Source organism: Schistocerca nitens, chromosome 2, assembly GCF_023898315.1.
Source record: "Schistocerca nitens isolate TAMUIC-IGC-003100 chromosome 2, iqSchNite1.1, whole genome shotgun sequence".
NCBI lineage: Eukaryota > Metazoa > Arthropoda > Insecta > Orthoptera > Acrididae > Schistocerca > Schistocerca nitens.
Genome location: NC_064615.1, coordinates 699,446,585 through 699,458,773, shown reverse-complemented (window position 1 = coordinate 699,458,773; position 12,189 = coordinate 699,446,585). Strand labels below are relative to the sequence as shown.

General features: G+C 42.1%; 1 protein-coding gene across 1 annotated transcript in view; it reads right to left on the bottom strand.

Annotated features, from left to right (window-relative positions):
* The window catches only part of LOC126234565 (uncharacterized), a 40,072-nt gene extending 30,353 nt beyond the window's left edge, over nt 1–9,719 (bottom strand). The window contains exon 1 of the mRNA XM_049943269.1: nt 9,584–9,719. Coding sequence (XP_049799226.1) covers nt 9,584–9,719 — 136 coding nt within the window. The remainder of the gene's footprint in view (nt 1–9,583) is intronic.
* Between the last annotated feature and the right edge of the window lie 2,470 nt (nt 9,720–12,189).

Sequence of the window (12,189 nt, the reverse complement as noted above, 5' to 3'; positions counted from 1 at the left end):
GAGCGCATTGGATGAATATTGGCAGTGAAAGTTGGACGTACGCCACGACTCGCGCGACATTAAACCAATAGGGACGCCCGACCTGGGCAGTGAGAGCGAATGACGGCGCACGTGGCGGGAAGTTGGCGTCGGTCCCAGTGGGGCGTCGCGACGTTGCGAGGCGGGTCAGGGACACCGGGGGGAGGGGGGTGGGGAGGCGCTGTCGATAGGCTCGGCGCCGGAGACGGCCTGCTCTGCTCCGTGTCCCAAGCTGGAGCGATGTGTGGCGGCCAGCCTTCTTTAGGAACACGTCTTCCATCGTTTCCGGCCGAGTAAGTGACAGGTGAAGAGCTCGCGCTAATCGCGCATGTCGCTCTCCTTTCTTAAGGGATAAGTCCTCTTCGAAAATTTCAAAAACTCTATACTTTTTTCTGTCCTAAAATGTGCTCTGGAATGTCTACTTTATTGCATCGTTCACCCCAGTTCGCCAGAAATCCCTTAGCGAGTTACAAGGTGATTTGTGAAACAGCGTCTCCCAAAACCACTCACAGCGGGGAAAAACAGTCGATATCGTGGCCTGTGTGGTAGCACGTAATTTAAACGACGCCCTAGCAGGCATGATGCAAACCATGAACATGCTCGATCTTGAGATTGGACGAGCCTACTTACAACTTCCGCAAGCAGAGCAGAGTAACAGATGACAGAAGCTGCCAAAAGGACCCTCAGGACCATCACTTCCACGAAGAAAATGGAGGAGGACCTCCTTTTCGATCTGGAAGGCTTGTTGTATGGGCCAAGGATCGCTGACCAGAGCTACTAACAATGTAACCCCAAAACTTTAAACGCGTTTCTATCGAAATCGTATTTTACAAATTGGTAGGAAACATAAGTTGGGAACGGTACATACGATTTTGATCAGAATTTTATGCCAGCAGAATCTGATACCAGCATTCTAAATTGAATTCTCCATCAGCGTACGGAGCCGTTTTGCTATATCTATTTTTGGTGCACGCTTTTTTCCTGATTTTGTGGGTAAAGAAAATGACATTTGTTTAAACGTGTCACAATTTTGTTAGAACTAAAATTTTTCACTTATCCTATGTATGCTGATAGGAAATATATTGAAAATAGCTTATAGAAAATTATTTTGTACCTGTTCTATGTATGCTGATAGAGAATATATTGAAAATAGCGTATAGAAAATTATTTTATTACAGTCCAATAGGAAGGCTTCGGGAATTCCTGTCGATCACCGTGTTCTCGCTGCAAGGGGTTGTTCCACCTAGTGCAGCGGTTACAAGGAGTGTCCGACGTGGACGCAAAGATTATTTTTTACAGACATAACTATGTCATCATATTTAACATTACCTTTTATTTTACTTGAAATAATAAAACCCTACTCAAGCTCATAAATGCGCAGTCAGCATTATAAACGCCTGTAAAGTCCGTAAACTCTGGAAAATCGTTTGGATTTTGTTTAAAAACAGTTGATTGAGGAATCATATTAGCTTCCTGTATCACTCTTCTTTTTTATGCTCCTTCTGTCACAGCAGTGAATATAAGGGGGTGACATTCCAGTTTTATATTTCTTATATCAATACAGTCTTGGGCGAGATGACGTTCCTATTTAACATTATCACGATACCTTGTCCTAACATTGATTTTTAAATATTTTTCATCTTTTGTATCGGTGAGCAACAATTTCAGCTAGAAAGTGTGAATACGATGAGCCATTGACCGGCCCTCGTGACAGCAGTCTTAAATGTGTACTGCGTGGTCAATAACAAAACCTGCATTTATCCTGAACTTCTTACACGAAGTCCGATGTCTTATGAAGCGTCATTGCGTTAGAAAGGCCTTATACGCATTGAAATACCGATTCACGGTCACATATTATACTGTTAGAAGCGAATCAGTGACCACTGATTAGGCCGATGTTTTCCCTAGCTCACGTTGTTAAGATGATTCCGCTGTTTCGTCTTGCTAATAATCAAAAAATTAATCTCTTATTTGAAGTGAAAGAGGAACCACGGAAGTCACTGTCAAATGGTGGTTTATTCACTGTAGGCCAGTAGTTCCCAGTATGGGAGTAATTACATCCTGAGGGGTAAAATGAAATTTTCTGAAGGGTAAAAACAAAAGGGTTCGGTTGTGTTTTACTCACGAAATTAATTTTTTGAAATATCATTAACATTATCACTGTTTCATACGACTGTAATACTGCGTATGTATTACCAATAATTACAATTTTCCCTAATGGTAGCATTAACGCATGATACAGTGGGTGGAGGTTACACGCTGTGAAACAAATGTGTGAACATTTTCCTCATATAGTGCATGCACGACATTCATACTGTGCACATTGAACCATGCATATAGGACAAAGAAATTGAGACATATACTCCACAACTGCTTAACTATCTCACAAAAATGTCTTCTCCAAGCTGTAAATAGTCCCTAAAAGGGACCAGAAATTGCTTCATTATTCAATTCGCAGCATACAAACGAACTAATCGACAACACAGCAGAACAGTAACTATTTCAAATGGCTGCTACATTGGTGTAGGGCCAACACAGTATTATTATTATTGTTAGTGGGAGTGGTCAGACACAAAGCATTTGTAGCTTGAAGTCTTCCAGTTTGTGTCCGTTAAAAAGCCAGGAGTCTGGCGTACAAGTGATTTACAAGCAATTGAGTATAGTGCACATATTTAAACTTGGTAGATTTGCAATGGGAGCGCAGGGTGAAGCAAGCATCGCTGCGGGGAGGTGTGGTGCAGAGGACACATGTTTTGTTCATAGTATGAAGGCTTTCACGACCGGATGACATATCTTCTGGTGAACCTTCCGGGATGTAAGGTCGTGGTCCATGAAACTCTTCAGCTCCTACCGTTTCGTCCAGAGCTGCGCTGGACATCTTCAGAGTGGTGTTTCTCCTCCGGTGAGTCTTGCTGACTGACGGGTCGGACGTCTGAGAGCGACTTATATATCGTAGAAAGTGGGCGTGACCAAGAGTTACACGTGATATGCAGAGATAATCTTTGTCAGAGATAAAACTTAACTATCGATCGTAATCTCGTCACGGATGAAACTGTCTAGCAATTCTGTAGTGCTACTGTCCAAATATCACTAAGTTTCATGGTCTCTTCTTTCCGATTAAAATTATCCCTATGTTTATATATTTCAATTGCTTCTCTACAAAGCCGTGGGTAATAGTTCGTCGTCGTAGATAAAATTTTTGTTTCGGAAAACCTCACTTGATGATTTCCTGACTGAAAAGCGTGTTCTGCAACAACCGATTTATCTGTTTTTCCTAATCGGCAAAGACTTCTGTGTTCTTTTAACCGTGTATTTACACTTCTTTTTGTTGTTCAAATATAAACGCGCTCCTCTATTAGCCAGTGGCGTATATAAAATTCCGCGTACATGTGGAAAAGTTTATATTGGAACAACAAAAAGAAGCGTAAATACACGGTTAAAAGAACACAGAAGTCTTTACCGATCAGGAAAAACAGATAAATCGGCTGTAACAGAACACGCTTTTCAGTCAGGAAATCATCAAGTGAGGTTTTCCGAAACAAAAATTTTATCTACGACGACGAACTATTACCCACGGCTTTGTAGAGAAGCAATTGAAATATATAAACATAGGGATAATTTTAATCGGAAAGAAGATACCATGAAACTTAGTGATATTTGGACAGTAGCACTACAGAATTGCTAGACAGTTTTATCCGTGACGAGATTACGATCGATAGTTAAGTTTTATCTCTGACAAAGATTATCTCTGCATATCACGTGTAACTCTTGGTCACGCCCACTTTCTACGATATATAAGTCTCTCTCAGACGTCCGATCCGTCAGTCAGCAAGACTCACCGGAGGAGAAACACCCCTATGAAGATGTCCAGCGCAGCTCTGGACGAAACGGTAGGAGCTGAAGAGTTTCATGGACCACGACCTTACATCCCGGAAGGTTCACCAGAAGATACACATGTTTTGTACCAGGTGTCTACCCTCAATGTGCACAGTTAGCTTTCTTTTCTGAGAAGGTGTTCTATGTACCACTTACGGTGCACTAAGAACTGCTCTATCATTATAAAAAAATGTTGTCAGAAATAAGCAGTGCCAACTGTTTCATTGATTCATTGGTTCATGGTTTAACATAGTTTAAGGCAACAACTTCAAAAACTAAATATCATTTATCTTCCGTCACCTTAAAAAAATCAGTTCCAGGAAATTCTTCTTCATTCTAAAGTAAAGGTAGACGCTAATGGTTGTTGACGATGGGGGAATGCGGGGGGCATTCGTAATATCTGATGACAGTCAGAAGGATCGGGAACAACTGCTATAGACAGAACATCAACCTGCTACTGAACAGTGAACGTGGGGCCTGTCTGTGTCAAAAATAGTTGGAATTTACTTTGATACCAGTTAAAATTACTGATCCAGGAAGGATTGCCGGAAATGAAATTTTATTTATTGTGTGTATACAGTATAAGGAAGAATAGATAATTCAATTTGCAGTGATTTTAATGGCAAACTGTGTGCCAAATTTAGTACATAGACCTGCCACTCCTGGCAGCAACAACGCCTCTAACTCAGCTAGTATTCGAAAAAAGTGAGCTTCGATAAAAGGTACAGGTCCGGCATACCATGTTGCTTCAGCTCTATGACTTCACCAATCGTAGAGGCTGCAAGTGTTGGCATGCCACTGTCTTGGTAGCCTATGACCAAGTGTTTTCAGTGGGTAAGCGATCTGGGGAACGTGTTGGCGGGACAACAGTCGAACATCCTCTGCGTAAAGGTAGATAAGGACAACAAGGGCAATATGTGGTCTTGTGTTATCTTGTTGAAAACTAGCGTCATGGAGGACTGCAGTATAGTGCAGTCACAGACCGGCCTTAACGCATCATTAACGTAACGCCTGCTATCCAGCTTACCAACTAAGTGCACTAGAGATGATATGCTGTGTGCCCACTGGCACCTCATACCATCACAGTGGCGACCAGCTAAGGCGGCAGAACAGAACTCTGCTCGTATTGCTTTCGAATCCGTTTTCTTCTTATTTCTACTTATCCATCGAAAACTTGTAATGTTACAAGGAATCAAGTTTCTTCGGAAGGGAACATCATCATCATCATTTAAGACTGATTATGCCTTTCAGCGTTCAGTCTGGAGCATAGTCCCCCTTATAAAATTCCTCCATGATCCCCTATTCAGTGCTAACATTGGTGCCTCTTCTGATGTTAAGCCTATTACTTCAAAATCATTCTTAACCGAATCCAGGTACCTTCTCCTTGGTCTGCCCCGACTCCTCCTACCCCCTACTGCTGAACCCATGAGTCTCTTGGGTAACCTTGCTTCTCCCATGCGTGTAACATGACCCCACCATCTAAGCCTGTTCGCCCTGGCTGCTACATCTATAGAGTTCATTCCCAGTTTTTCTTTGATTTCCTCATTGTGGACACCCTCCTGCCATTGCTCCCATCTACTAGTACCTGCAATCATCCTAGCTACTTTCATATTCGTAACCTCAACCTTGTTGATAAGGTAACCTGAATCCACCCAGCTTTCGCTCCCATACAACAAAGTTGGTCGAAAGATTGAACGGTGCACAGACAACTTAGTCTTGGTACTGACTTCCTTCTTGCAGAAGAGAGTAGATCGTAGCTGACCGCTCACTGCATTAGCTTTGCTACACCTCGCTTCCAGTTCTTTCGCTATGTTGCCATCCTGTGAGAATATGCATTCTAAGTACTTGAAACCGTCCACCTGTTCTAACTTTGTTCTTCCTATTTGGCAATCAATCCGTTTATATCTCTTTCCCACTGACATTACTTTCGTTTTGGAGATGCTAATCTTCATACCATAGTCCTTACATTTCTGATCTAGCTCTGAAATATTACTTTGCAAACTTTCAATCGAATCTGCCATCACAACTAAGTCATCCGCATATGCAAGACTGCTTATTTTGTGTTCACATATCTTAATCTCACCCAGCCAGTCTATTGTTTTCAACATATGATCCATAAATAATATGAACAACAGTGGAGACAGGTTGCAGCCTTGTCTTACCCCTGAAACTACTCTGAACCATGAACTCAATTTACCGTCAACTCTAACTGCTGCCAGACTATCCATGTAAAGACCTTTAATTGCTTGCAAAAGTTTGCCTCCTATTCCATAATCTCGTAGAACAGACAATAACTTCCTCCTAGGAACCCGGTCATATGCCTTTTCTAGATCTATAAAGCATAGATACAATTCCCTGTTCCACTCATAACACTTCTCCATTATTTGCCGTAAGCTAAAGATCTGGTCCTGACAACCTCTAAGAGGCCTAAACCCACACTGATTTTCATCCAATTGGTTCTCAACTAATACTCGCACTTTCCTTTCAACGATACCTGAGAAGATTTTACCCACAACGCTGATTAAAGAGATACCTCTGTAGTTGTTACAATCTTTTCTATTTCCATGTTTAAAGATTGGTGTGATTACTGCTTTTTTCTAGTCTGATGGAACCTGTCCCGACTCCCACGCCATTTCAGTTATCCTGTGTAGCCATTTAAGACCTGACATTCCATTGTATTTGATGAGTTCCGACTTAATTTCATCCACCCCAACTGCTTTATTGCACTGCAATCTATTGACCATTTTCTCCACTTCCTCAAATGTGATCCTATTTCCATCATCATTCCCATCCCATTGTACCTCGAAATCTGAAACATTACTGATCGTATTTTCACCTACATTGAGCAACTCTTCAAAATATTCCCTCCATCTGCCCAAGGAATCCACAGGATTCACCAGCAGTTTTCCTGACCTGTCCAAAATACTTGTCATTTCCTTCTTACCTCCCTTTCGAAGACTGCTAATTACACTCCAGAATGGTTTTCCAGCAGCTTGACCCAAAGTCTCCAACCTGTTTCCAAAGTCTTCCCAAGATTTCTTCTTGGATGCTGCAATTATCTGTTTGGCTTTGTTTCTTTCTTCAACATAAATTTCTCTGTCTACCAGAGTTCTAGTATGTAGCCATTTTTGACACGCCTTCTTTTTCCTTTTACAGGCTACCTTGACTGTGTCATTCCACCAAGCTGTTTTCTTCATCCTACCTTTACACATTACTGTTCCAAGACATTCTTTAGCCACTTCTAGTACTGTGTCCCTCTACCTTGTCCATTCCTTTTCCAATGACTGTAATTGACTACATTCAACTAACTGGTACCTTTCTGAGATCACTGTTATGTACTTGTGCCTGATTTCCTTATCCTGAAGTTTCTCCACTCTTATCCTCCTACATATGGACCTGACCTCCTGCACTTTCGGCCTCACAATCCCAATTTCACTGCAGATTAAATAATGATTAGTGTCATCAAAGAATCCCCTGAATACGCGTGTGTCCCTCACAGCCTTCCTGAATTCCTGATCTGTTATTATATAGTCAATGACAGATCTGGTTCCCCTGCCTTCCCAAGTATACCGGTGAATGTTCTTATGTTTAAAAAAGGAGTTTGTGATTACTAAGCCCATACTGGCACAGAAATCCAAGAGTTGTTTCCCGCTCCTGTTGGCACCCATATCCTCTCCAAATTTACTCATAACCTGTTCGATTTCCAATCCTGGCATTAAAATCACCCATGAGCGGAACACTGTCCTTGTCCTTTACTCTAACAACTACATCACTGAGTGCCTCATAAAAACTATCCATCTTATCTTGATCTGTCCCTTCACAATGCGAATATACTGACACAATCCTAATTTTCTTGCTAGACACTGTCAAATCTATCCACATCAGTCGCTCGTTTACATACCTTATTGCAACTACGCTGGGTTCGATTTCTTTCCTGATGTAAAGCCCTACACCCCACTGTGCTATTCCTGCTTTGACTCCTGACAGGTAGACCTTGTATTCTCCCACTTCCTCTTCTTTCTCACCCCTTACCCGATTGTCACTAACAGCTAAAACGTCCAGCCCCATCTTACTTGCAGCCTCTGCCAGCTCTACCTTCTTCGCAGAGTAGCCCCCATTGATATTAATAGCTCCCCATCTCATTACCATTTGTTTGCCAAGTCGTATCTTAAGAGTCCCTGGTTTGTCAGTTAGAGGTGGGACTCCGTCACCTCCAAAGGTCCGAGGCATTTTGCTCTGATTGTTGCCAGCATCATATTTAAAGTACCAGGGAAGCAGGTTGCTAGCCTTATTTGCCCCGAGTCCCATTGAGTTTTAACCCTAACAGTTGAGGGACTAACCGGTGGATTTGGTAGTCTTTGCCGTATGAGCACAAAGGTGACCACGACTCAGAATATGTCCGAGATGTCCAACCTTATTCTAAAGTAACTGGTATCCCGACTGTCGGGACACTTACTTGGCCACTCATACGTTGCCCGTGGTTCATGAACTAGGACATGACTACAGGAACCCACACCATGAACCACCGGGAACAACATAATAATGTTAGTGATAATCATTTTAGTACATATATAGCGAGGGATAGTCGAGGTAAAATAAGGAATCGTGATGTAATGAACAGTTATTTATGTATCCGTACATGCTTGCGTGTATCGAACTCATTTCATACTGGGCTCCACCTGCTTTGAAGAATGTTCACTAATAGCGATACACTCATGAATGTGTCGACAATAACTGTTCGTCAAAAATCGTTATTATACTTTGCCATGAATATGCTAGAATAGTTAACATTAAAATTATTGTTCTTTTTCGAATAAATATCATTCGTTGTAGCAATAGAACTTGTTGATGGAAGATAAGAAAAGAAGACGGAATGAGACTCGGGAAGACTGCTGTGCCGCTTTATTTGTTAGCGCTAAGTTTGCTGCGCACTGACCGGTACTCTCTTGTGTTATTCAACAGGACTGTAAAACTTTGAAAGGGCACCATCGTTACACCTAGGTATGTGCTAAAACCACGCGAAAGATGAGCAAAATCGCTGACCCGTTGGACGCATTCATCCCCTGTGGGTTTGGGACTGACTATGAATTAAATAAATGCTCTATTGCGGAGTACCTTAACAAAGTTCGCACATCTTTTACCCTTCTCAGTCCAGGAACCATCTCAAGAAGTTTTTCAGTAAGGTTCAGAGTAAGTGAATTACAGAGAGCGGATTAAAGAACGAAATAGTGAATTTGACAGGGGAAGAATGAGTTGGAGAGAGAAAGACTGAATTAGATAATGAAAGAGTGACATAGATAGGAACACTGAATTAGAGAGGGAAAATGTGAGAGAGGGAAAGAGTGACAAAGAAGGAGAATGAGAGAGAGAAAAGGAGAATGAGTTAGAGAGGAGGATAATGATGTAGAAAAGGAAAAAAAAAATGAGTTAGACAGCGCGAGAGGAAGGACGAGTGTGATAGTGAGTTAGACGAAGAAACACACACACACACACACACACACACACACACACACACACACACACAGAGAGAGAGAGAGAGAGAGAGAGAGAGAGAGAGAGAGAGAGAGAGAGGGAGGAAGAGTGGGAGGACGAGGGAGGGAGATAGTGTCATAGCAGTTGCTCAATCGTTTAGTTCAATTTCCACTTGCAGACCATTCTTCCAGGTGGGCGGACACTTGCAAGTGCTTACCGGCGAGCAGGTACATGACGCCGGTGATCAGAACGGCGCTGATCTGATGTCGCAGGACTCCGAAGGCGCCCACCAGGGCGGCGCTGCCCAACACGATGAGGCAGACCAGAGCGCACGAGATGGACAGGTTCTGCATGCCTGCAACACGCAACACACGCGATTCATTTGTGTTCATTTAGGTTGAGAACTTTCAACAGAAAGCTCTCTGTTTTAAATCATGTAAGTAGTGCAGATCATTACGTCCTCGTTTACCTATGTAGATGAAGATGGAAATAATAAACGCATTGGGGTCATGACTCAAACGGTAATCACAATGAAAATGCTGATTGGTATTATCTACATGTAACTCCACTCAACAATTAATTACGAATATCAAAATTGATTTAATAACCTTAATAATTACAGCACAAAGAACTCTGTAGATGACCACAGAACAAGATCCAGACTGAACTTGCGAAGAAAGAAATAACGAAGAAGTCACACAGCGTTTTATCGGGGGATAAAATTGTACAGTAAATTACTTAAACATATTACAAAATTACACTTATTCAAAAAGGCTGTTACCAGGTGCCGGTTAGACAATACAGGGTGTTCGGAAATACTCTGAATAGCTTGCAAAACTGTCGCAGGACAGGTCGTGCTGAGAAATTATTGTTAAGAAAAAAATTCGGTACACTGCGCCAATTCCAAGTTAGTTAGCACTGAAATTAGCCCATCAGACAGTTGCACGCACAAATTGTAACGGCCAGCGAGATACAATTAGTGGCAGTTGTTCTCATAGCGTAGACGCCTTTGACTCGGGTTTGATCCTTACTACCGTCCCATGTCAAATTTTTGTATCGTTCTCTTGTCGCAAACCAAACGAAGAACACGTTTGGCGCCACCATCACTGGCGTACTGCTTGAATTTGTGTGCGCAACGGCCTGATTGGCTAGCTTCAATACTAATTGACTCGGAAACAGCGCAACGTATCGAATTTTTCTTATCAATTATTTCTCAGCACAACCTACCCTGCAACACCCTTACAAGCTTTTCAGACTGTTTCTGACCACCCTGTGTATTCTACACAATGAATGAATACCAAACAGAATAGATTTGGTTAAAAATGGTAAAAAATGTAACAAAATTAAATAACAATAAATCAACTGTCTTTTGACAAAACACTAACTTTTGTTCTGAAAAATATTTCAGTAAAGCTCTGCACTGGGTGATGCTAACGTCTTATCTTCTTTCTGAGCTCAATATCTGACTCAGTACGGAGAGAGTCAGCTGTTCAGGGAAGCAAATGGGAAGATGCGGTACACAAAACGGAAATTAAATGCCGTCGTCAAGATCCGAATGCTTACGTAGCGTGCGTGTCCAGTGGCAGTTGTTGAGAAATGAGAGAACAACTAGCTTTTTACGTTATGTGGCCGCGCGGTTTGAGGCGCCATGCCACGGTTTGCGCGGCCCCTCTCGCCAGAGGTTCGAGTCCTCCCTCGTGCGTGTGTGTGTGTGTGTGTGTGTGTTGTTCTTAGCATAAGTTACTTTAAGTAGTGTGTAAGTCTAGGGACCGATGACCTTAGCAGTTTGGTCCCTTAGGAATTCATACACATTTGAACATTTGAACACTATGAAGTAACTTCAATACAAGAATATACAGGGTGACCCAGGAGGAACGATCAGGATTCAGCGATATGACAAGACGATCATTCTAAGCAAAAATGTCTATTAAGTATGGGCCCTAAAACACATATCTCAAGAGCTACGAGCTCTTGTTCAGTAGAGGAGATAGCTTTTAAGATGTGGTATGTAAGAGCCCATGTTTACCGGGAATTTTTTTCTTATTTATGTCCATACTGCCACCTCTCAAAACATGATAACTAAAGAGCTTGCAGTAGAAGAGTTTTGTTTCACAATATCGTAGATGAAAAAGTATTCATAACTCCCTAACGTATGCACTGTAGCGCATATTTTTAACAGTCTTTTTTTTGCTTCGAATGGTCGTTCATGTCATGTCCCAGAATATTGACTATTGCTCCTGGGACACCCTATACAAACAAAACGGCGTTGTACATTATGGATTAACCGAACGACGATGTGCTGTTTGTAGTAGATTGGTCTTTTATCCTGAAGGATATGTGTTCTAACTGAGGTCCTGCCATCCTGATTTCGGTTTTCTGTGATTTTCCTATATTACTTGAGAGAAACGGCGAGAAGGTTTCTACCACAAGGCCATGACCGACTCCTTGTTCTACCCTTGTCACACTAGATCCGTAAGTACGTAATCGGCCTGTACACGGGATGTCTCTCCCAAAGGTTGCCAGCGCATTTTCTCTGGTGTTTCGGCAGATATTTGCAGTACCTTTTTTTCGCTGTGTAGCCGGAGTCATCCCAAACAATTAGTGATAGTCAGTCTTTCATGTTACCCGCAGTGTCAGCAGAAAGCATCGGTTTGTTTCCCGTTACAAACAAAATATTTTTAAATCAGAATTTTGCGTGCCAGTTCGACAGAGCTCCCATATCAGTCTAGTCCGATATTCGTTTTACCGATAAGTACTAACAGGAACAGTACAACCCGAAGAATAAACAGCAATCCATCAGCGACTGAGTAGCGCTGCACGCAC